Source organism: Malaclemys terrapin, chromosome 7 (assembly GCF_027887155.1).
Source record: "Malaclemys terrapin pileata isolate rMalTer1 chromosome 7, rMalTer1.hap1, whole genome shotgun sequence".
Classification (NCBI taxonomy): Eukaryota; Metazoa; Chordata; order Testudines; family Emydidae; genus Malaclemys; species Malaclemys terrapin.
The window spans coordinates 34,100,792-34,127,246 of record NC_071511.1 but is presented as its reverse complement, the minus strand read 5'-3'; the positions used below and the strand labels follow the sequence as shown (position 1 = coordinate 34,127,246).

Genomic DNA, 26,455 nt, shown 5'->3' with positions numbered 1-26,455 from the left:
ATGCAAGATCCCGTGATTAAGCCAACGTGGTCTTTTGCCACATTTTCTGTCTTTCCTACTGTCAAGGCTCCTTCCCCACTCTGAACTTTAGGGTACAGATGTGGGGGCCTGCATGAAAACTTCTAAGCTTAACTACCAGCTTAGATCTGGTCTGCTGCCACCACTCCCAAGGGCTAGCTCCCTTCCCTGGGTAGCCTTGAGAGACTTTCCACCAATTCCCTGTGAACACTGATCCAAAAACCCCTTGGATCTTAAAACAAGGAGGAATTAATCATTCCCCCCCCCCTTTCACCAATTCCTGGTGAGTCCAGATCAATCCCCTTGGTTCTTAAAACAAGGAAAAATCAATCAGGTTCTTAAAAAGAAGGCTTTTAATTAAAGCAAGAAAGGTAAAGATCATCTCTGTAAAATCAGGATGGAAAATAACTTTACAGGGTAATCAGATTCAAAGAGCCCAGAGGATCCCCCTCTAGCCTTAAGTTCAAAGCTACAGCAAACAGAGATAAAGACTCTAGCAAAAGGTACATTTACAAGTTGAGAAAACAAAGATAAAACTATCACGCCTTGCCTGGCTGTACTTACAAGTTTGAAATATGAGCAACTTGTTCAGAAAGATTTGGAGAGCCTGGATTGATGTCTGGTCCCTCTTAGTCCAAAGAGCAAACAACCACCAAAACAAAGAGCACAAACAAAAGCCTTCCCCCCATCAAGATTTGAAAGTATCTTGTCCCCTTATTGGTCCTTTGGGTCAGGTGTCAGCCAGGTTACCTGAGCTTCTTAACCCTTTACAGGTAAAAGGATTTTGATGTCTCTGGCCAGGAGGGATTATAGTATGGTACACAAGAGGGCTGTTACCCTTCCCTTTATAGTTATGACACGCCCCCCAAATCACAGATAGTGTTGGACAGCTGGTTCCACACTGGCTGTGATTTCTTCCTGGAGCTCTAGGAGAAAACAGAGTTAATAAGACACATGCACCTTTAGACATACTACTGATTATATAAAAACTAACAATACATCCCACATTCCAAGAACAATTTTTAACCAGTTGATTCTGGGAAACTTTCCCAGGAGAATGCATCAGCCACTTTGTTAGAAGCTCCTGAAATGTGTTGTATTTCAAAATCAAAATCTTGGAGAGCTAAACTCCACCAAAGAAGTTTTTTGTTATTCCCCTTGGCGGTATGAAGCCATGTTAGCGCAGCATGGTCGGTTTGTAGTTGGAAACACCATCCCCAAACGTATGGGCGTAGCTTTTCCAGCACATACACAATGGCGTAACATTCCTTTTCACTGATTGACCAGTGGCTTTCCCTCTCAGACAGTTTCTTGCTGAGAAACATGACAGGATGGAATTCTTGATCTGGTCCTTCCTGCATTAAAACTGCTCCCACACCCTGCTCGGATGCATCTGTGGTTACTAGGAACGGTTTGTCAAAGTCTGGGGCCCTTAGCACAGGGTCAGACATGAGTGTCGCCTTAAGCTGGTTAAAGGTCTTCTGACATTCATCAGTCCACTGAACTGCATTTGGCTGTTTCTTTTTGGTTAGGTCTGTCAGTGGGGCGGCGATTTGGCTGTAGTGTGGTACAAATCACCTATAATATCCGGCCAAGCCTAAGAAGGATTGGACCTGTTTCTTTGACTTTGGGACCGGCCACTTTTGGATAGCATCCACTTTGGCCTGTAGGGGATTTATAGTTCCTTGACCCACCTGGTGCCCCAGGTAAATCACTCTGTTTTGGCCTATTTGACACTTTTTAGCCTTAACAGTTAGTCCTGCCTGCCTGGTTCACTTGAAGAGTTTTTCCAGGTGCTCCAGGTGTTCTGCCCATGAATCAGAAAAAATGGCCACATCATCGAGGTAGGCAACTGCAGAGTCTCCCAATCCTGCTAGGAGACCATCTACAAGTCTTTGGAAGGTGGTGGGTGCATTTCGCAGCCCGAAACAGAGCACATTAAATTCATACACCCCTGCCTAGGTGACGAAGGCTGACCTTTCCTTGGCAGGTTCATCTAGTGGTACTTGCCAGTACCCCTTTGTTAAGTCTAAGGTAGAGATGAATTGGGCATGTCCCAATTTCTCCAATAGCTCATCTGTGCATGGCATTGGATATTGTCGGGACGAGTTACAGCATTTAGCTTACGGTAGTCCAAGCAAACGCATATTTCTCCATCTAGTTTAGGAACTAGAACCACTGGAGATGCCCATGCACTCTTAGAGGGGTGGATTATACCCATCTGTAGCATGTCCTGGATCTCCCGTTTTATAGCAGTTTGGGCATGAGGTGACTCCCGGTAGGGTGGGGTTCTAATTGGGTGAGCATTACCTGTGTCAATGGAGTGGTATGCCCGTTCAGTCCGTCCTGGGGTGGCTGAGAACACTGGCGCAAAGCTAGTGCACAGCTCCTTGATCTGCTGTCGCTGCAGATGTCAGAGGGTCACGGAGAGGTTCACCTCTTCCATGCCACCGTCACTTTTTCCTTCGTAGTAGACACCTTCAGGCCACTCAGCGTCATCTGATCCCTGGGCTGTAAACTGGGAAACCTTTAATTCTCTGGAATAAAAGGGCTTAAGAGAATTAACATGGCATACCTTAGGCTTTATGTTGGAGGTGGGGGATGCTATGAGATAGTTAACAGCCCCTAGGCGCTCCTGGACCGTGAATGGTCCTTCCCACGACGCTTCCATTTTATGGGCCTGGAGCGCTTTTAAAACCGTGACTTGGTCTCCTACTTCAAAGGACCGTTCTCTGGAATGTTTATCATACCAGGCCTTTTGCTCTTCCTGAGCATCCTTTAGGTTTTCTTTAGCAAGGGCTAAAGAGTGTCTGAGGGTGCTTTGTAGGTTGCTTACAAAGTCTAGAATGTTAGTTCCTGGAGAAGGCGTAAACCCCTCCCATTGCTGCTTCACCAACTGTAATGACCCCTTAACCTCGCGGCCATACACAAGTTCAAATGGTGAAAACCCTAAACTGGGATGTGGTACAGCCCTGTAGGCAAAAAACAACTGCTGCAACACTAGGTCCCAATCATTGGAGTGTTCATTTACGAATTTACGTATCATGGCCCCCAAAGTTCCATTAAACCTCTCCACCAGGCCATTGGTTTGATGGTGGTAAGGGGTGGCAACCAAGTGATTCACCCCATGAGCTTCCCACAGGCTTTTCATGGTCCCTGCCAGGAAATTAGTTCCCGAATCTGTAAGGATGTCTGAGGGCCAACCTACCCTGGCAAAAATGTCTGTTAATGCCTGGCACACACTTTTAGCCCTCAAGTTGCTTAGAGCTACTGCTTCCGGCCATCGGGTAGCAAAATCCATGAAAGTCACTATGTACTGCTTTCCTTTGGGTGTCTTCTTTGGGAAAGGCATCTAAGATGCCTTTTGATTTGATCTTGCCTCCCAGTTTTGCCCTGACCCTCCTTTCTCTCTGCCATTATAGCCCATGCTCCCTCCTATTTCCGACCCATCTCCCAGGTCTCCATGTTCCCCACTTTCCTGTGGACTTTGCACACCGGTCCCTGTCGAACCTAGTTTAAAGCCCTCCTCACTAGGTTAGCCAGTCTGTGTCCAAATAGGGTCTTTCCCCTCCTCGAAAGGGGAACGCCATCTCTGCCTAGCAGTCCTTCCTCGAATAGCATCCCGTGGTCGAGGAAGCCAAAGCCATCCTGGCGAGACCATCTTCGCAGCCAGGCGTTCACCTCCACGATGCACCTATCTCTGCCTGGGCCCCTACCTTTGCCAGGAAGAATCGAAGAGAATACCACTTGTGCTCCAAACTCCTTCATCCGTATATCTTTCTATCAGTGTTATAGAGGGCGGACAATTTATGAGTTTACCCTGTATAAGCTTTATACAGAGTGAAATGGATTTATTTGGGGTTTGGATCCCACTGCAGCTGGGTGTCTGAATTCTGGAGATAGGAAACCTGCTGAGGAGTTTTTAGTTAAAGTCTGCAGCTTTGGTGGGGTGGACCAGACCTGGGTCTGTGTTGCAGCAGGCTAGTGTTTCTGGCTTAACAAGGCGAGTCCTGCTTAGCTGTACCTTAACCAATCATTTTAAACTAAAGTACTCAAAACTGTATTTTTCACCAATCTTAGCCCATTATGAAACAATTCTTTAATCAGACCCCCACCTTAATTGATTTAAATCTTGTAAAACAGTTTCTGTCTGTTGCATAATTAATCAAAGAACCAAAAAGGAACCATACAAATAAACAATAGAGAAGTTAGGGACCATAAAGGTAAAACAATAAAATTGATTTCACACCCCACAACCATTAAGTGATTCCTTGCCAGACAGTATGACATCAAACAAAGTTTTCTTTAAACATCTTAAGAGAGTCCTTGCTTATCTAGTGATGGTGAATACTATTGGGAAGGGAACCTTAACAGCCCAATATTACATTGTTTTGATATAATTTAGATGGAATGTGAGGATGTGACTTTCTGCTTCTTGGCTCATGGCTGCTGCTTTCCTACTATGGCTGCAAAAAAAAGGCTTCAGACGTTACAACATCGCTGATATTCTTTAAATAAAAAAGAGCTGAAACCAGATACCCCACCAGGCACAAATCTCCAATACACACATTCAGACTTGATTTTTGTCCTTAATTCCCCACTTGAACCAATCTTTTCAGATTGACCTATTCTGTTTAGACTGAGACTTCCGATCTAAAACACCAGTATCTGTCTTTCAGGAATAGGTGCTGAATTGCAGGAAGCTGTAAATTATGTGTATGGGGAAAAATAAAAATCCTGCTAACCCAGGAGTGATGAGTGGGGCTAGCCCCAAGTCTTTCCGGTACCCCATACCCACTAACAATCTCTTGCCGGTACTGCGTATTGGAGAGTACCGCCCTACTTGCACTACTGCTTCAGGCTCATCTATACTGTCAGCTAGGATTCTGAGCAGGGTCACCTGCAAGTGCACAGGGATGGTGGGACTGGGGTAGGTGGGAATCCATCTATGGGACGGGGGAAGGTACCTCTCCCTAGGGTCAACAGAAGATATCCTTGCATAGGACAAGAGGCCCCCATTCACTGTTTATTTCCCCCCACACTATCTCTCACCCAGAGTCCAGTCTCCCTCTGCTGCCATGCAGCATCATTTCCTGCACTGTCCAGCCAAGGGCTCAGAACATCCTGACTTCTTTCTCCACCATGCAGGAGGGTTTCTCTTTCTTGGGCCAGCACCGCCGCCTGGGCTCTGCCCTGTCTGGGGGAACTGCGGTCACTGCCCCACAGAGCTCCACACCCCACTGGAACACGGTTAATGCAGCCAGAGAATAACCATCTAGGCAGGCAAGGAACAGGGCTTCTGTGCACAATGGTGCAGAGCCCACAGCTGGGATCGTAAATCTACAGGTACTTTGGAAGTAATAAGATAGTGGCACTGATGTTTGGGCAGACAGGCACATTTCCTGAGCTCTCCCCTTCCACACTGTTCATCACTTCAGTTGGTATCATCAAGCGACTGCAAGCTCCAAGGTTCCAAGCCAGCAGGTATTTCAAGCAACTCTGTTCAAGGGTATCTGGACATTATTTCCAGGCTGCATTTCAGTATTTGACTTCTTGTTTAAGAGTCTGGGACAATGTACACTCCAGGAAAGAATCAACTGGACAAATCCATTAAATTGGACAGTGGAGTTACACCAGGACAAAACCGCACAGTCACCACTGAACTGAACTAACCTGATCAAGCAAATCTAGAACCATTCACAAGAGTTAGTAGAAGAGCAGTTTGCTGCTATTTTTGTAAAAAGGCCAAAGTAGCAATTTAAAAATAAATCAAATCAATTTGGTCCTGTAAATAGTCACCCCTTTTACAGTTCTGTCTAGAAACACAAAACCAGACAAATAATTCTACTTGACAGCAATTTTGCGTTTTTGCCTGTGAGAGCCTCTCAGCATAAAACTACCTTTGAAGTCACGGGGCATTCAGGCCCATGATACTTTTGCACTTCAGACTCCCCAGGGCTTTGATGAGAGCTTTGGTGGCAGAAGGAAAGTTAACTATATAATTATTCAATCTATTTAACAGAATTAGGCCCAAATGAAAGCTCTAGTTTTAATTAAACGATAGAAAACAATCATACATACTCCCTTCACTGTGGTCGCTCCATAGAGACCAATCACTAAGGGACCCCTTCTGCCAGGTCTTGTCAGTAGCAGCAAGGACCTGCTTGAAATATCTAGCGGTTCCGCTTGTAATTAACAAACACACGGGCTCAAGCTCCCACCAAGAAGCCTGGGGAAAACTAAATCCCCCTCCTTAGGACCCTTAACAGGCAAATTTTCTCTCACAAGTAACTGTGTGTGAAACAAAGAAAACTTATACAAGAAAAGGGACAGCATTCATATGGGAAACAATAAATCAACTGCATAGTGAATGAATACTAAGCAAAACCCCCACTTCCACAGTACATTGGGCAATGTCCTTTGCCTCAGTTTCCCCACCTGCAGATCTGACAGTCCGATGAACAAATACTCCTTTAGCACACCACTTCCCTCCTTTTCCTCCTGCTGGCCTCCACTCATGGTTTGCAGTCAGAAGTTAGTACTGTTCCCAGGACAGCCACTACTGTCTTCAGCCACAATATAAAGGTTGAGTTCTGAGGCTCTATTATATAACCCAGCTCTCAGTGATTCCAGGTCTGGTAGCTGCGAGGTAGGAGAAGACTCGCTGTGGAGTGCACTATCCAGCCTCAGCAGAGAAAGACTCAAGCAACTCCTGTAACCCCCTAACAAAACCCAGATTTTTTTTTTTTCATTTGGCTTGCAGTTCACTACCCAGTGATTGGAGACTGAGGTATAGGAAACGGCAACCCCTTATTTAGGGCATATTCACTACAATTCTTCTCCCCTTTAGTCATGCAATTAGGCAAATAACATTTCATCACCCCTACAGCCAAGATTTGCATTCATTTTAATCCAAAATGGCCAAAAATTATCACATTGGCCAGGTGGGAATCACCCATGCAAATGAGGTCTCTGCTCACTCTCTCTTCCTCTAGTTCACCAATAGATGGTGAAGAGGGCTCCTTTTCTCTAAAGCCCTATCCAAATTTGCATATGTCCATGGAGAGCCTAGAGCTGGGCTAGCAGAGAGGCTGAGGGTCAGGATTGAGGGGCATTGGCAGAGGTGTTTGGGGGTGGTGAGGAGCTCAGGGCTAGAGGAGCGGGGGGGCTGTGGGTTGAGATAGTGGGGTATTGGCAGAGTTGTGGGGGGGAGCCCAGGGCTGGGCTAGTACAGGGGCATCAGCAGAGGTCGCTATATGTTGCAAGCAGCTGAGTCCAGGGCTGGGTGAGTAAGTAACAGTGGGTCAGGATTCAGGGGCACTGGTAAATCTGTGTGGTTGGTGAGCCCAGGGTTGGGCTGTCTGGGGGATTGTAGGACATGATTGAAGTGCATTGAAGTTGGAACAGGGAGTGCTGGTTGGTCTCTTCAGGTTTAAATTGGGAGGCCGATGTTCTGTCCTGTCAAGAATTGAGGGGGGGTCTCTCCAGGATGTAATTAGGGGAGATGAACTTCATAAATTAGAAATGTGCACCCCACCACCCAAAATACACTCATCTGTAGTTCCTTCCCTGTGCCTTCATTAGGGGCTTAAGCCCATGCTCTCCCCTCATCAGATAGGGGAGGGAGTCACTGGGAGTTTCACCCTCCCCTTGTACTCCCTGTCCGGAGAAGTTGCTTTGGGTCTCCCGCCACCTGACCCTTCCAGTGTCTGATGTGGATTTGCTGGAGGATTTGCCCATTCTGGGTTGGGAGCAGTCACTGGGTGTTGTTATCCTCTCCTCCCTATGTAGGAGGAGTGATTCCAGTTGTGACCAGGAGGCTGGGGACCAGAAGGGAAGGGAGAATGGCATCAGGCCCTGTTCCACTTCTGTCTGCAGGATGGGACAGCTATAGTGGCTGTGTCTGGCAGAGGGGTAAAGGGACTATAGGAGCAAAAGGGGGCAAAAGCAAGGGAGCCAGGTGCATCAGCTAGAGCACCTGTGTCCAAAGGAGGTGAGGCAGAGGAGGGAAAGGAGTCCAGGTAGGGTCAGTTCCAGCTGCATCCAGGGGACGGGAACAGAGAGCGGGGCATTGGGAAGCTTTTGCATCTGTCCTGGGGGACAGGGGAGAGGCACAGCTGGAGCATTTTAATCTCCACCCCCTACAACAGCAAAGCAACAGATGAGCAAGGTTAATAAACAGTTTATTTGCATTTTACAAGATCAATCTTCTTACATTCTCAATTCATTTGCCATTAAAGTGCTGAAAGATTTTTTTTTAAATCAAGATACATTTGTTAACAGAAACTATAACAAATATCAGAAAAGTGGCAGTCACAGATTTTTGCACCATAACTAAGAAAAGTCCTCTCTTATAATACAAATAATGAAACAAATATACGGAGACAACTAAGATGGTGTCAGTCGAATCCAACCCAAAACAGGTTAGTCGTTTATTGGTAAATTCTGTTTTTCTTCATGACATTTATCATAAGCAACCCGGATTCTCTAGTCTTAAATTAAACTGGGGGTACTTTTCTTACCACCACAACTATCAAAGCTAATATAAACCACAGCTTTCTGTGATAAACACTCCGTGTCATTTTAAACCCCACATTACAAGGAAAAGTGACATATTTCAGTTGTATCTATATATTTTACAGTGTTTTCAATATATCCATTCTCATTATAGAAATGTAAGCCCTGCAAATAAAAGCCAAAAGGTAATTAAAATGGAAACATTATTTCCATAAACCGACACTGAAAATATCCAGTAAAATGAAAAGGATATCAAAATAGCTTGCTAGTAAACTTAAGCTCTCAGCATTTAACGCGCAAACCAAAGATCATGAACACAAAGAAACTTTCAAATACATCAGATGAACTGTGGTACAGCTCCAGGGTCACTTGCTTTTAAACTCTCCTCTTTTTTGAGTAGGCAACATGACATCTAACATTTCACTAGGCACCATTCATTTTATTGCTGAGGTTGAAAATATTTCAAGCTATGAAATTTATATACAAACACACAGAAGATATATATATATACATACACAGACATATATACACGGACGCTTTACTCTTTCTTTTTGGCAACGGTCAGTTCTACCGCTGGCACTCGGAACCCTCCCTTTGTCCCGCTGTCATTACTCGAAGAGGAAGACAGGCGGGACTTCTTGGACGTTAATGAGACCCCACTCCCTGGCATCTTTCCTGCTTCATCGTCACTTCCAGTTACCTCATAAGAACCTTTAGTTTTTGACCCTATCCCTCCAAACGTTCCAAATTTCATCTTGGCCTGCTTTTCTTTCTCTGCTCCTGAGCTGCACTCAAACTCCAAGGTGCCAGTGGGGGTTGACTGGGAGGAATGTTCATCGCTAAAGGAAGATGACCGATGACGTGGCTTTTTGCTTTTAAATAACGAAAACTTCCCTTTAGGTGAAGTGGCAGCAGCTTCCCCTCCCCCCAGTTCACCCTCCATAGAACCTAAACTTGCCTTGGAACTTTTTAAATCTCCTTTAGATCCTGAAATGGACACTGAGGCTTCTGGAGAGCCAACACTGGTGCCTTTGCCTTTAGGTTTTGAAAAATTAAACTTTGGCATCTTAATTTTAGATTTCTTAAGTTTGACATCTGGCTCTTCAAACTCAGCCTCCACTGCACCAGCCTGGAGACTGGCATCTGGCTGAGGGAAGTTAACATCAACCCCTACTTCTCTTCCTGTTACCTCATGCCCTGAAGACACAAATTTAGGCAATTTCATCCTGGGGAATGTCACTTTTCCTGATGCACTTTCTAAGTTACTTTGTGGAAAATTCATATCTATGCCAGGACCTTTGATTCCTACCTTGGGACCTTTCAGACCGCCCTCTATCTTTGATCCAGAAACATGAAGACCCCCTGCAACATCTGGCACATTCATTTCTACATCAAAACCAGAAGATGAAAGCTGTGGCCCTTTGAATTCACCACCTGAATGCTGAATGCCCAAGTGTGGTGCCCCAACATTTACATCAGGAGCTTTCATGTCTCCAGAAATGCTGAAACCTCCTTTGATTTTAGGTTCTTTCAAATTTACATCAAAATCTGACCCAGAAACTTTTGGTGTTGATACACTGAAGGCAGGACCTGTTAAACTGACATCAGGAGCATCAGCTGCAATACCTACCCCAGAAATCTTCATGCCTTGGGAACCTGAAATGTCACATTTGGGCAGTTTAACTGAAGGCATTTGAAGATTTCCACTTTTGATGCTGATATCTGGTACTTCCACTCCAACTTTTGGGCCTTTAACATCACCAGCACTATTAATATCACCCTTTAGGTTTGGTCCTTTTAAGTTTAAGTCAATGTCAGGTGCAGAGATTTTTGGAGCTGAAACTTGAAGTGGTTGCATTTTAAATGTAGGCCCTTTCAATTCTCCATCAATCCCTGAGCCAGTAAGGTCTCCTTTAATTTGTGGTCCTTCAATACTCACACCCATGTTAGACCCCTCAACATGAGGACTAGAAATGCCAAATTGGGGGAGCTTCAGTGAAGGAAGTTTAATTGCACCTCCTGGACCTTCCAAGTTAACATCTGGCGCATCTACAGCCACTTTTGGGGATTTAATGCCACCAGAAAGATCAAAATCTCCTTTTAACTTTGGTCCTTTCAAATTTACATCAAAATCTGGGGCAGAAATACCTGCCGATGGCATTTTCACTGTAGGCCCTTTGATATCAAGGTCTGGGGCACTGAAATGTACATCCATACCTGGTGCTTTCATGCCCCCCTCAATTTGTGGGGCAGAAAATCCAATGTCCCCTTTCATGTTCAGATCTGCTTGAGGTCCCTCCAAAGTTGGAGATTTAAACTTGGGCATTTTAAACTTTCCTCCAAAGCCTTTCATATCAACATCTGGTGCATGTATGTCCACCTTTGGACCTTTAAGGTCACTAGAAACATCCAGGTCTCCTTTTAGTTTTGGTCCTTTCAAGTTTACATCAAAATCAGGTCCAGAGACTTGGGGCATTGAAAGCTTTACTGATGGCATAGTCACCTTAGGTCCCTTCAGTTTTGCATCTACTCCTTCAGTTGCAGGAACACTCACACCTCCTTCAATTCTTGGAGCTGATACATCCACGCTTGCTGAGGGGAGCTGCATATCAGCTCCTTCTAAATTCAGACCTGGTTTCCCTATCTTGGGCAGTGAGAACTTGGGGAATTTTAGTTTTCCTTCTGGACCTTCCAGGTCTGCTGTGGGAAGACTGACATCACCTTTTACTTTTGGTCCTTTCAAGTTAATATCAAGATCAGATGCAGAGAATGAAGGAGCAGAAATGTCCACTGAAGGCAGATTCACTGTAGGTCCTTTAAGTTTGATGTCAGGGGCATTAATGTTTGTGTCAGTACCTGGGATTCTCAGATCACCTTCCATTTTTGGACCAGCTATATCAATATTTCCACTTGGAAGTTTGACCTTAGGTTTCTTAAGATTGATATCAGGACCTCCAATGTTAACATCAGGAAGATTTGCGCTGATACTGGGGGCTGTAATGTCAAGACCTGATGACTTTATATCACCTTTGATACCTGGTGTGGAAACCTCCAAATCGGGTGCTTTAAATTCTCCTTCCATTTTAGGAACTGTCACAGAAGCATCAGCTTTGAACTTAGGTGATTTAATATCAAACTCAACATCTGGAAAAGAGATTTTCCCAAACATTGGTTTCTTTCCTTTTGGGGATTTGACATTAATATCTCCTTTTATTGTTGCCTCTGGGCCAGTTACATTGAGATCTAAATCAGGAGATTTCAAATTTGCATCAATCTCACCACTGGGTAGACTCATATCAAATCCACCCTTCTTTCCTTTAATTTTAGGGCCACTCATATGAAGTTTAGGCATTTTAAATTTGCTTTTTTTTCCTTTGCCAGAAATGCCAATATCAGGAGACTCCACATTCAGTTCACCTTCCGGGACAGCAATATCCACTTCGGGAGATTTGATTTCTGCCTTAGGACTTTTAATTCCAAACCCAAATTTTGGTTTCTTAAATTTGGGAAGTTTAACATTTCCCTCAAGGCCCTCAGTGGTAACATCTGGACACTCAACATCAAGCTCAGGACTTCTAACCCCAAATTCTGGGCCTTTGATATCAACTTCAGGACCTTTAAGATTACCCTCAATCTTGGGAGCAGAAACATCAAAGTCCCCCTTCATTTTATGACCTTTCAAATTTAAGTCAATGTCTGGCATTGAGATTTTGGGTGTCTTAAAATGCATCTCAGGCATCTTAAATTTTGGCCCTTTCAGTTTTCCTTCTGGACCTTCAATGTTCAAATCAGGAGCACCAATATTTATCTTAGGACCTGAAATATCAACCTCTCCCTTTGGAAGACTTACATCCACATCCGGGCCTTCCCCTTTGAACCCAGGTGTACTGAATTTAGGAAGCTTCATTTTGGGTAATTTCAGTTTTCCTTCAGGGCCATGAATATCGATGTCTGGTGCATCAATGTCCACTTTGGGAGCTTTGATATCAAATTCAGGACCTTTCAAATCACCCTCTATTTTTGGACCAGAAAGATCTATGTCTCCTTTCAGTTTAGGTGCCTTTAGATTCAGGTCTACATCTGGCATGGAGATTTTAGGGGCCTTGATGTGCATTTCAGGCATCTTAAATTTGGGACTTTTCAGTTTTCCTTCTGGCCCTTCAATGTTGATATCAGGTGCATCTATGTCCAATTTGGGGCCTTTAATGTCAATTTCAGGACCTTTCAAATTCCCTTCTAATTTTGGAACAGAAACATCCATGTCTCCCTTCAGTTTAGGCCCCTTTAAATTCAAGTCAAAATCTGGCATGGAGATTTTGGGTGCTTTAATATGCATTTCTGGCATCTTAAATTTAGGACCTTTCAGTTTTCCTTCTGGACCATCAATGTCAAGATCAGGAACATCAACAGACATTTTTGGGGATTTAATGTCTATCTCTGGACCTTTTAAATCACCTTCTATCTTAGGGACAGAAACATCCATGTCTCCTTTAATTTTAGGGCCTTTTAAGTTTAAATCAATGTCTGGCATGGAGATTTTAGGTGCCTTGATATTCATTTCAGGCATCTTAAATTTTGGACCTTTCCATTTCCCTTCAGGCCCTTCAATATCCAAATTGGGGGCATCAATGTCTATCTTAGGACCCGAAATATCAACCCCTCCTTCTGGAAGATTTACATTCACATCCGACCCTTCCCCTTTGAACCCAGGCATGCTGAATTTAGGAAATTTCATTTTGGGCATTTTCAGTTTTCCTTCTGGGCCATGAATATCGATGTCTGGTGCATCAATGTCCACTTTGGGACCTTTGATATCAAATTCAGGACCTTTCAAATCCCCTTCCAACTTAGGTCCAGAAACATCTAGATCTCCTTTAAGCTTAGGGCCCTTAAGATTGAAATCCACATCAGGCATTGACATTTTAGGTGCCTTAATATGCATGTCGGGCATCTTAAATTTGGGACCTTTCCATTTTCCTTCTGGACCTTCAATCTCCATATCAGGAGCATCTATGTCCAATTTGGGAGCTTTAATATCGACTTCAGGGCCTCTCAAATCACCTTCAATATTTGGCATAGAAACATCCACATCTCCCTTCAATTTGGGCCCTTTTAAATTCAGATCAAAGTCTGGCATGGAGATTTTAGGTGCTTTAAAATGCATGTCAGGCATCTTAAATTTGGGGCCTTTCCATTTCCCATCTGGACCTTCAATCTCCACATCAGGGGCGTCTATGTCCAGTTTGGGGCCTTTGATATCAACTTCTGGGCCTTTCAAATCCCCTTCTAATTTTGGTACAGAAACATCCACATCCCCCTTCAGTTTAGGGCCTTTCAAATTCAAATCAATGTCTGGCATGGAGATTTTAGGAACATTGAAATGCATTTCAGGCATCTTAAATTTGGGACCTTTCAGCTTTCCCTCTGGACCTTCAATATCCAAATCAGGAGCATCAATGCCTACTTTTGGACCTGAGAGATCAATCTCCCCTTTTGGAAGGCTTACATCCATGTCTAGTCCCTCCCCTTTGAACCCAGGCATTCCAAACTTGGGCATTTTGAATTTGGGCATTTTGAGTTTACCCTCTGGGCCGTGAATATCCACATCTGGTGCATCAATGTCAACTTTGGGGCCTTTGATATCAAACTCGGGACCTTTCAAATCCCCTTCCAGTTTAGGGCCAGAAACATCCACATCTCCCTTGATTTTAGGACCCTTCAAATTCAAATCAAAGTCTGGCATGGAGATTTTAGGTGCTTTAAAATGCATGTCAGGCATCTTGAATTTGGGGCCTTTCCATTTCCCATCTGGACCTTCAATCTCCACATCAGGGGTGTCTATGTCCAGTTTAGGGCCTTTGATATCGATTTCTGGGCCTTTCAAATCCCCTTCTAATTTTGGGGCAGAAACATCCACATCCCCCTTCAATTTAGGACCTTTCAAATTCAAATCAATGTCCGGCATGGAGATTTTAGGAACATTGAAATGCATCTCAGGCATCTTAAATTTAGGACCTTTCAGCTTTCCCTCTGGACCCTCAATGTCAAAATCTGGAGCATCTATGTCCAATTTGGGGCCTTTAATATCAACTTCTGGGCCTTTCATATCACCTTCAAAATCTGGTAGGGAAACATCCACATCCCCCTTCACTTTAGGGCCTCTCAGGTTCAAATCAAAGTCTGGCATGGAGATTTTAGGTGCTTTAAAATGCATGTCGGGCATTTTAAATTTGGGACCTTTCCATTTTCCCTCTGGGCCTTCAATCTCCACATCGGGGGCATCTATGTCCAGTTTAGGGCCTTTGATATCGACTTCAGGACCTTTCAAATCACCTTCTAATTTTGGAACACAAACATCCACATCCCCCTTCAATTTAGGGCCTTTCAAATTCAAATCAATGTCCGGCATGGAGATTTTAGGGGCCTTGATATTCATTTCAGGCATCTTAAATTTTGGACCTTTCCATTTTCCTTCTGGTCCTTCAATCTCCACATCAGGAGCATCAATGTCTATTTTAGGTCCTGAAATATCGATTTCCCCCTTTGGAAGACTTACATCCACATCTGGTCCCTCTCCTTTGAACCCAGGCATTCCGAATTTGGGCATTTTGAATTTAGGCATTTTGAGTTTACCCTCTGGGCCTTGAATATCCACGTCTGGTGCACCAATCTCCACTTTGGGACTTCTGATATCAATTTCAGGCCCCTTCAAATCTCCTTCCATCTTAGGGCCAGAAACATCTATGTCTCCCTTCAGTTTAGGGCCTTTGAGGTTAAAATCAATGTCAGGCATTGAGACTTTCGGTGCCTTGATATTCATTTCAGGCATCTTAAATTTGGGGGCTTTCCATTTTCCTTCAGGACCTTCAATATCAAGATCTGGAGCATCAATGTCCACTTTGGGACCTTTGATATCAAACTCAGGCCCTTTCAAATCCCCTTCTAGCTTTGGTACAGAAACATCTACATCCCCCTTCACTTTAGGTCCTTTCAGATTCAAATCAAAATCTGGCATGGAGATTTTAGGTGCTTTAAAATGCATATCAGGCATCTTAAATTTGGGACCTTTCCACTTGCCGTCTGGGCCTTCAATCTCCACATCAGGGACATCTATATCCACTTTAGGGCCTTTGATATCAACTTCAGGGCCTTTCAAATCCCCTTCTAGTTTTGGTACAGAAACATCCACATCTCCCTTCAATTTAGGGCCTTTCAAATTCAAATCAATGTCTGGCATGGAGATTTTAGGAACATTGAAATGCATTTCAGGCATCTTAAATTTAGGGCCTTTCAGTTTTCCATCAGGAGCTTCAATTTCCAAATCTGGAGCATCAATGTCTATCTTGGGACCTGAAACATCCACCTCCCCTTTTGGAAGTTTTACATCCATATCTGGTCCCTCTCCTTTGAACCCAGGCGTTCCAAATTTAGGCATTTTCAATTTTGGCATTTTGAGTTTACCCTCTGGGCCATGAATATCAATGTCTGGTGCACTGATGTCTATTTGGGGGCTTTTGATGTCAACTTCAGGCCCTTTTAAATCCCCTTCTAGCTTTGGGCCAGAAACATCTAGGTCTCCTTTCAGTTTAGGCCCTTTCAGATTTAACTCCACATCTGGCATTGACACTTTAGGTGATGAAATGCTTAGGAAAGGCATTTTAAATTTAGATCCTTTTGCTTTCCCCTGAATGTCCACATCTGGAGCACTCACATCCACCTTTGGTCCAGAAATATCAATATCAGATTTCTTAAGTTTCACATCCACGTCAGGGGTTTGAACTTTAGGGCCAGAAAAACTGAATTTAGGAAGTTTAAATCTCGATTTTTTTGTCTTTCCTTCTATATCAAGTTTTGGAGCCTCAAGATCAATATCTGGTCCTTTGACTTCAACTTTGGGACCTTTCAAATCACCCCCTACTTTGGGAAGAGAAACATCCACATCTCCCTTCAGTTTAGGACCTTTCAAATTTAAATCGATATCTGGCATGGATATTTTAGGAACGTTAAAATGCATTTCAGGCTTCTTAAATTTAGGACCTTTCCATTTTCCTTCCGGCCCCTCAATTTCCAAATCAGGAGCATCAATGTCTACTTTTGGACCCGAGAGATCGATCTCCCCTTTCGGAAGGCTTACATCCACGTCTGGTCCCTCCCCTTTGAACCCAGGCATTCCAAACTTGGGCATTTTGAACTTAGGCATTTTGAGTTTACCCTCTGGGCCATGAAGATCCACATCTGGTGCATCAAGGTCAATTTTAGGGCCTTTGATGTCAAACTCAGGCCCCTTCAAATCACCCTCAATCTTTGGAACTGACACATCCACATCTCCCTTCAGTTTAGGACCTTTTAAGTGTAAATCAACATCTGGCATGGAGATTTTGGGTGCCTTGATGTGCATTTCAGGCATCTTAAATTTGGGACCTTTCAATTTTCCTTCTGGCCCTTCAAAATCCAAATCAGGAGCATCAATGTCTACTTTTGGACCTGAGAGATCAATCTCCCCTTTTGGAAGACTTACATCCACATCTGGTCCCTCCCCTTTGAACCCAGGCATTCCAAACTTGGGCATTTTGAACTTAGGCATTTTGAGTTTACCCTCTGGGCCATGAAGTTCCAAATCTGGTGCATCAAGGTCAATTTTAGGGCCTTTGATGTCAAACTCAGGCCCCTTCAAATCACCCTCAATCTTTGGAACAGACACATCCACATCTCCCTTCAGTTTAGGACCTTTTAAGTGTAAATCAACATCTGGCATGGAGATTTTGGGTGCCTTGATGTGCATTTCAGGCATCTTAAATTTGGGACCTTTCAGTTTTCCTTCTGGCCCTTCAAAATCCAAATCAGGAGCATCAATGTCTACTTTTGGACCTGAGAGATCAATCTCCCCTTTCGGAAGGCTTACATCCACGTCTGGTCCCTCCCCTTTGAACCCAGGCATTCCAAACTTGGGCATTTTGAACTTAGGCATTTTGAATTTACCTTCTGGGCCATGAAGATCCACATCTGGTGCGTCAATGTCAACTTTGGGGCCTTTAAGATCAAATTCTGGACCTTTCAAATCACCCTCAATTTCTGGAACAGCAACATCCACATCTCCCTTCACTTTAGGGCCTTTCAAATTCAAATCAACATCTGGCATGGAGATTTTAGGTGCTTTAAAATGCATGTCAGGCATCTTAAATTTGGGGCCTTTCCATTTTCCTTCAGGACCTTCAATATCAAGATCTGGAGCATCAATGTCCACTTTGGGACCTTTGATATCAAACTCGGGCCCTTTCAAATCCCCTTCCAGCTTTGGTACAGAAACATCCACATCCCCCTTCACTTTAGGTCCTTTCAGGTTCAAATCAAAATCTGGCATGGAGATTTTAGGTGCCTTGATGTGCATTTCAGGCATTTTAAATTTAGGACCTTTCCATTTCCCATCAGGGCCTTCAATCTCCACATCAGGGGCATCTATATCCAATTTAGGGCCTTTAATATCAACCTCAGGGCCTTTCAAATCCCCTTCTAGTTTTGGAACAGAAACATCCACATCCCCCTTCACTTTAGGGCCTTTCAAATTAAAGTCAATGTCTGGCATGGAGATTTTAGGTGCTTTAAAGTGCATGTCAGGCATCTTAAATTTGGGGCCTTTCCATTTCCCATCTGGACCTTCAATCTCCACATCAGGGGCATCTATATCCAATTTAGGGCCTTTGATATCAACCTCAGGCCCTTTCAAATCCCCTTCTAGCTTTGGTACAGAAACATCCACATCCCCCTTCACTTTAGGTCCTTTCAGGTTCAAATCAAAATCTGGCATGGAGATTTTAGGTGCCTTGACGTGCATTTCAGGCATCTTAAATTTGGGACCTTTCAGCTTTCCCTCTGGACCTTCAATGTTCAAATCTGGAGCATCTATGTCTACCTTGGGCCCAGAAATATCCACCTCTCCCTTAGGAAGTTTTATATCCACATCAGGGCCCTCTCCTTTGAACCCAGGCATGCCAAATTTGGGCATTTTGAATTTAGGCATTTTGAGTTTACCTTCTGGGCCATGAAGATCCATGTCTGGTGCATCAATATCAACTTTGGGGCCTTTGATATCAAACTCAGGCCCCTTCAAATCACCCTCAATCTTTGGAACTGACACATCCACATCTCCCTTCACTTTAGGGCTTTTCAAGTGTAAATCAACATCTGGCATGGAAATTTTAGGTGCCTTGATGTGCATTTCAGGCATCTTAAATTTAGGACCTTTCCATTTCCCATCTGGACCTTCAATTTCCAAATCAGGAGCATCAATGTCTACTTTTGGACCTGAGAGATCAATCTCCCCTTTCGGAAGGCTTACATCCACATCTGGTCCCTCCCCTTTGAATCCAGGCATTCCAAACTTGGGCATTTTGAATTTAGGCATTTTGAGTTTACCCTCTGGGCCATGAATATCCACATCTGGTGCATCAATGTCAACTTTGGGGCCTTGGAGATGAAATTCAGGACCCTTCAAGTCACCTTCTAGTTTTGGAAGAGAAACATCAACATCTCCTTTCATTTTGGGACCTTTTAAGTTTAAGTCAATGTCCGGCATGGAGATTTTTGGTGCTTTGATTTGCATTTCAGGCATTTTAAATTTGGGTCCTTTCAGCCTTCCTTCAGGACCTTCAATATCCAACTCTGGAGCATCAATGTCTATCTTGGGACCAGAAATATCCAGCTCCCCTTTTGGAAGCTTCACATCCACCTCTGGTCCCTCTCCTTTGAACCCAGGCATGCTGAATTTGGGCATTTTGAATTTAGGCATTTTAAATTTACCTTCTGGGCCATGAAGATCCACATCTGGTGCAGCAATGTCAACTTTGGGGCCTTTTATATCAAACTCAGGACCTTTCAAATCACCCTCAATCTTTGGAACAGCAACATCCACATCTCCCTTCACTTTAGGGCTTTTCAAGTGTAAATCAACATCTGGCATGGAGATTTTAGGTGCCTTGATGTGCATCTCAGGCATCTTAAATTTGGGACTTTTCCATCTTCCCTCTGGTCCCTGCAGGTCAACCTCAGGAACATCAACATCCAGTTTAGGGCCTCTGATATCAACCTCAGGCCCTTTCAAATCCCCTTCTAGCTTTGGTACAGAAACATCCACATCCCCCTTCACTTTAGGGCCTTTCAAATTAAAGTCGACGTCAGGCATGGAGATTTTAGGTGCCTTGATGTGCATTTCAGGCATCTTAAATTTGGGGCTCTTCCATTTTCCTTCAGGACCTTCAATATCAAGATCTGAAGTATCAATGTCCACTTTGGGACCTTTGATATCAAACTCGGGCCCTTTAAAATCCCCTTCTATCTTTGGTACAGAAACATCCACATCCCCCCTCATTTTAGGTCCTTTCAGATTCAAATCAAAATCTGGCATGGAGATTTTAGGTGCCTTGACATGCATTTCAGGCATCTTAAATTTGGGACCTTTCAGCTTTCCCTCTGGACCTTCAATGTTCAAATCTGGGGCATCTATGTCTACCTTGGGCCCAGAAATATCCACATCCCCCTTCGGAAGTTTTACATCCACATCAGGGCCTTCCCCTTTGAAACCAGGTATGCCAAATTTGGGCATTTTGAATTTAGGCATTTTGAGTTTACCCTCTGGGCCGTGAATATCCACATCTGGTGCATCTATGTCAACTTTGGGGCCTTGGAGATGAAATTCAGGCCCCTCCAAGTCACCTTCTAGCTTTGGAACAGAAACATCCACATCCCCCTTCAATTTAGGGCCTTTCACATTCAAATCAATGTCTGGCATGGAGATTTTAGGCGCTTTGATGTGCATTTCAGGCATCTTAAATTTAGGACCTTTCAGCCTTCCTTCAGGACCTTCAATATCCAACTCTGGAGCATCAATGTCTATCTTGGGACCGGAAATATCCATCTCCCCTTTTGGAAGCTTCACATCCACCTCTGGTCCCTCTCCTTTGAACCCAGGCATGCTGAATTTGGGCATTTTGAATTTGGGCATTCTGAATTTACTATCTGGGCCATGAATATCCACATCTGGTGCATCAATGTCAACCTTGGGGCCTTTGAAATCAAAATCAGGACCTTTCAAATTTCCTTCAAGTTTAGGAGCTGAGATATCAACTTCCCCTTTTATTTTAGGGGCTTTTAAATTCAGGTCTACATCAGGAACAGAGATTTTTGGGGCCTTGATGTGCATTTCAGGCATTTTAAATTTGGGACCTTTCATTTTTCCTTCTGGCCCGTCAATGCCTATGTCAGGTGCATCAATGTCCAGTTTGGGGCCTTTCATGTCAATCTCAGGTCCCTTCAAGTCACCTTCTAGCTTTGGAACAGAAACATCCAAGTCTCCCTTCAGTTTGGGCCCTTTCAAATTTAAATCCACATCTGGCATGGATATTTTTGATGGTGACATTTTCCAAGAAGGCATTGAGAATTTGGGCCCTTTCAGTTTTCCTTCAGGACACTCAAGATCCACATCAGGTGCCTCAATGTTTAATTTTGGCCCTTTAATATCAATTTCAGGACCTGTCAAATCACCTTCTATCTTTGGAACAGTAACATCCATCTCCCCCTTCATTTTCGGTGCCTTGAGATTCAGGTCCACATCCGGCATGGAGATTTTAGGTGCTTTAATATTCAGTTTAGGCATTTTAAATTTAGGTCCTTTCCATTTGCCTTCTGGGCCTTCAATGTCCAGCTCTGGAGCCTCTATATCTACCTTGGGAGCTGAAATATCAACCTCTCCCTTTGGCACGTTTACATCTATATCAGGTCCTTCAAGTTTAGGGCCTGACACATTAAATTGAGGCATCTTCATTTTGGGCATTTTCAGTTTTCCACCTGAACCCTGCAGCTCAATATCTGGTGCATTAATATCTATTGAGGGGGCATTGATGTCAACATCAGGACCTTTCAAATCACCTTCTAGCTTTGGAATAGAAACATCCACGTCTCCTTTTAGTTTGGGACCTTTCAAATTTAGGTCAATGTCTGGCATGGAGATTTTAGGGGTCTTGATGTGCATTTCAGGCATCTTAAATTTGGGACCTTTTATTTTTCCTTCCGGTCCCTCAATGTCCAAACCTGGAGCATCAATATCCACTTTGGGACCACAAATATCCACCTGTCCCTTAGGGAGTTTCACATCCATGTCAGGGCCCTCTCCTTTGAATCCAGGCATGCCGAACTTTGGAAATTTCATTTTTGGCATTTTCAATTTGGCTTCTGGACATTCAAGGTCAACATCAGTGTCAACTTTGGGACCTTTAATGTCAATGCTGGGTCCTTTAAAATCACCTCCCATCTTTGGAACAGAAACATCCATCTCTCCTTTCAGTTTAGGTGCCTTTAGATTCAGATCAACATCTGGCATGGAGATTTTAGGGGCCTTGATATTCATTTTAGGCATCCTAAATTTGGGGCCTTTCAGTTGGCTTTCTGGACATTCCAAGTCCATATCAGGCACATCAATATCCATTTGGGGACCTTCAATATCAATTTGGGGCCCCTTAACATCAATGCTGGGTCCTTTCAAATCACCTTCCATCTTTGGAACAGAGATATCCACATCTCCTTTCAGTTTAGGTGCCTTCAAACCTAGGTCCACATCTGGCATGGAGACTTTGGGTGTCTGAATATTTAGCTCAGGCAGTTTAAACTTTGGACCTTTCACTTTACCTTCTGGCCCTTCAATGTCTAAACTTGGGATATCAGTGTCCACTTTGGGACCGGAAATACCCACATCGCCTTTTGGAAATGTTATATCCATGTCTGGTCCCTCCCCTTTCAGCCCAGGTACACCAAATTTAGGCATTTTCAGTTTACCATCTGGGCCGTGAATATCCACATTTGGTGCATCAATATCCACTTTGGGGCCTTTAATGTCAATTCCAGGAGCTTTCAACTCCCCTTCCAGCTTTGGAACAGAAACATCCACATCTCCCTTCAGCTTAGGGCCTTTCAGATTCAAGTCGATGTCTGGCATGGAGATTTTTGGTGTCTTGATGTGCATTTCAGGCATCTTAAATTTGGGACCTTTCAGCTGTCCTTCAGGCCCTTCAATGTTCAAACCTGGAGCATCTATGTCTATCTTGGGACCAGAAATATCCACCTCTCCCTTTGGAAGTGCTATATCGACATCTGGTCCCTCCCCTTTCAACCCAGGTACACCAAATTTAGGCATTTTCAGTTTAGGCATTTTGAGTTTACCCTCTGGGCCGTGAATATCCACATCTGGTGCATCAAGGTCAACTTTGGGGCCTTTAAGATCAAATTCAGGACCTTTCAAATCACCTTGTATCTTCGGAACAGCAACATCCACATCTCCCTTCAGTTTAGGGCCTTTCAAGTGTAAATCAACATCTGGCATGGAGATTTTGGGTGCCTTGATGTGCATTTCAGGCATCTTAAATTTGGGACCTTTCAGTTTTCCTTCTGGCCCTTCAAAATCCAAATCTGGAGCATCAATGTCTACTTTGGGACCTGAGAGATCAATCTCCCCTTTCGGAAGGCTTACATCCACGTCTGGTCCCTCCCCTTTGAACCCAGGCATTCCAAACTTGGGCATTTTGAATTTAGGCATTTTGAATTTACCTTCTGGGCCATGAAGATCCACATCTGGTGCGTCAATATCAACTTTGGGGCCTTTAAGATCAAATTCTGGACCTTTCAAATCACCTTGTATATTTGGAACAGAAACATCCACATCTCCCTTCAGTTTAGGACCCTTCAGATTCAAGTCGATGTCTGGCATGGAGATTTTAGGGGTCTTGATGTGCATTTCAGGCATCTTAAATTTGGGACCTTTTAGTTCTCCCTTGGGTCCTTCAATGTCCAAACCTGGAGCATCAATTTGTACCTTCGGACCGGAAATATCCACCTCCCCCTTTGGAAGTGTTACATCCACGTCTGGTCCCTCCCCTTTCAGCCCAGGCACGCTGAATTTTGGCATTTTCAGTTTAGGCATTTTCAGTTTACCATCTGGGCCGTGAATATCCACATCTGGTGCATCAATATCCACTTTGGGGCCTTTAATGTCAATTCCAGGAGCTTTCAACTCCCCTTCCAGCTTTGGCACTGACACATCCACATCTCCTTTCAGCTTAGGACCCTTCAGATTCAAGTCGATGTCTGGCATGGAGATTTTAGGGGTCTTGATGTGCATTTCAGGCATCTTAAATTTGGGACCTTTCAGGTGTCCTTCTGGCCCTTTGATGTCAATGTCAGGAGCATCTATATCTAGCTTGGGGCCTTTTATGTCAATCTGAGGTCCCTTCAAGTCACCTCCTATTTGTGGGACAGAAACATCCATGTCTCCCTTCAGTTTAGGCCCTTTCAGATTCACATCCACATCTGGCATGGATACTTTTGATGGTGACATTTTCCAAGAAGGCATTGAGAACTTGGGCCCTTTCAACTGACCTTCAGGATTTTCAAGGTCAATGCCAGGAGCTTCAATGTCTAGTTTGGGGCCTTTAATGTCCACAGTGGGTCCTTTCAGATCCCCTTCGATCTTTGGCCCTGAAATACCAACATCTCCCTTCAGCTTGGGGGCTTTTAGATTCATGTCGACATCTGGCATGGAGATTTTTGGTGTCTTGATGTGCATTTCAGGCATCTTAAATTTGGGACCTTTTAGTTCTCCCTTGGGTCCTTCAACGTCCAAACCTGGAGCACCAATTTGTACCTTCGGACCGGAAATATCCACCTCCCCCTTCGGAAGTGTTACATCCACGTCTGGTCCCTCACCTTTCAGCCCAGGCATGCTGAATTTTGGCATTTTCAGTTTAGGCATTTTCAGTTTACCATCTGGGCCGTGAATATCCACATCTGGTGCATCAATGTCCACTTTGGGGCCTTTAATGTCAATTCCAGGAGCTTTCAACTCCCCTTCCAGCTTTGGCACTGAAACATCCACATCTCCCTTCAGCCTAGGACCCTTCAGATTCAAGTCGATGTCTGGCATGGAGATTTTAGGGGTCTTGATGTGCATTTCAGGCATCTTAAATTTGGGACCTTTCAGGTGTCCTTCTGGCCCTTTGATGTCAATGTCAGGAGCATCTATATCTAGCTTGGGGCCTTTTATGTCAATCTGAGGTCCCTTCAAGTCACCTCCTATTTGTGGGACAGAAACATCCATGTCTCCCTTCAGTTTAGGCCCTTTCAGATTCACATCCACATCTGGCATGGATACTTTTGATGGTGACATTTTCCAAGAAGGCATTGAGAACTTGGGCCCTTTCAACTGACCTTCAGGACTCTCAAGGTCAATGCCAGGTGCTTCAATGTCTAGTTTGGGGCCTTTAATGTCCACAGTGGATCCTTTCAGATCCCCTTCGAGCCTTGGCCCTGAAATACCCACATCTCCCTTCAGGCTAGGGCCTTTCAGACTCAGGTCCACATCTGACATAGAGATTTTTGGTGTCTGACTAATTAATTCAGGCTTCCTAAATTTGGGGACTTTCCATTCTCCTCCAGTGTCTATATCTGGTGTGCTGATGTCTACCTTGGGGCCTGCAATAGCAATCTCCCCCTTAGGAAGCGTCACACCCACACCAGGGCCTTCCCCTTTGAAACCTGATGCAGTAAATTTAGGAAATTTCATTGAGGGCAATTTTATTTTTCCTTCACCACTTTGAATATCAACATCAGGAGCCACAAGATCAATCTTGGGACCCTTGACACCAACTTTGGGACCTTCTAGTGTTGGAGAGGACACTTCCACCACTCCCTTCAACTGAGGTCCTTTGAGAGCCACATCCACATGTGGCTTTGCAACTTTAGCACCTTCCACTGAAGGCACTGTAAATTTCAGTTTTTCCTTTGGACCTTCCATATGAACAGATGGAGCTGTGATATCCAGGTGAGGAGCCTGTATCTTGGGCACAGAAATGTCTACACCTGCCTGTGGTGCTTGAACATCAGTATCAGAAGCTGAAGGTGAGAAGCCAAATTTAGGCATTTTCATAACAGGCATTTTTATTTTTCCTGGGCTTTCAATGTTAATTTCTGGAGCTTTAATGTCCTGCATATCAGATTCAATGCTCGAAAGAGGAATGTCCACCCTTGGAGCTTTGATATCACTTTGAATCTTAGGGCCAGAAATATCAACTGAAGGACCCTTGATTTTTGAAAATGATACATCAACTTTGGGACCTTCCATACCGCTTCTTATCTTGGAGCCTGAAATATCAAATTGCGGCTGTTTGCCTCCTGGAACTTCAGTTTTAACCTCTATGCCTGAAACACCCATTTTTCCATTTAGTTTAGGGCCGGTAATGTGAATATTTGCATCCAGGTTTCCCCTCTGTCCATTTGCATCGATTCTGGGCAAGCTGCCCTCTGGGCTTGTGACTCTAGTGCCAGAAACATTAACCGATTTGACAACATCCACACCTGGAACTTGAATTTCTGCTGGCTTAAAGTCTGTCTGGGTTCTCGGGTGAATGCCTGTGACTTGAGGTCCTGAGACATTTATCTCAGTGCCCACCTTGGGCTCTCTCATGTGCACGTCAGGGGCACCAAAGTCCAACCTTTTGGTGGATGATTCAACTGTTGGTCCAGAATATGAGATGCCACTAGGTCTACCTCTGATGCCCATACTGAAGTCTGTTTTCCCAGACAAATCCACCTGTGGTATTTTGATCACGGTTTTCCCAGGTTCTTTTTCAATTTCTGTTGTTGTTATATGGGTGACTTGATGGCTTGGAATCTTAACTTTAAATTCTGGGCTGCTGATGTCAATCTCTCTTGCTCCTTCGTGTCCAGTGACATCTACGGTATAAGCTGTGACCTTTTTGGTGACGGTAATGGTTCGGCTTTCTGTGTGTTCAGCTTCTGCTGCATCTTCCGACTTCAGACGTGGTTTAATTTTCGTTGTGTATATTCTCCTGTACTCTTCATCATCCCCACTCTGAAAATA

The 26,455-nt window shown here is 44.1% G+C and overlaps 1 protein-coding gene across 1 annotated transcript in view; it reads right to left on the bottom strand.

The window, feature by feature from the left end:
- Positions 1–8,184: 8,184 nt before the first annotated feature.
- The window catches only part of AHNAK (AHNAK nucleoprotein), a 36,498-nt gene continuing 18,227 nt past the window's right edge, over positions 8,185–26,455 (bottom strand). Inside the window, exon 5 of the mRNA XM_054033737.1 lies at positions 8,185–26,446. Within this exon, the coding sequence (XP_053889712.1) occupies positions 9,074–26,446 (17,373 nt within the window). The 3' untranslated portion in view covers positions 8,185–9,073. The remainder of the gene's footprint in view (positions 26,447–26,455) is intronic.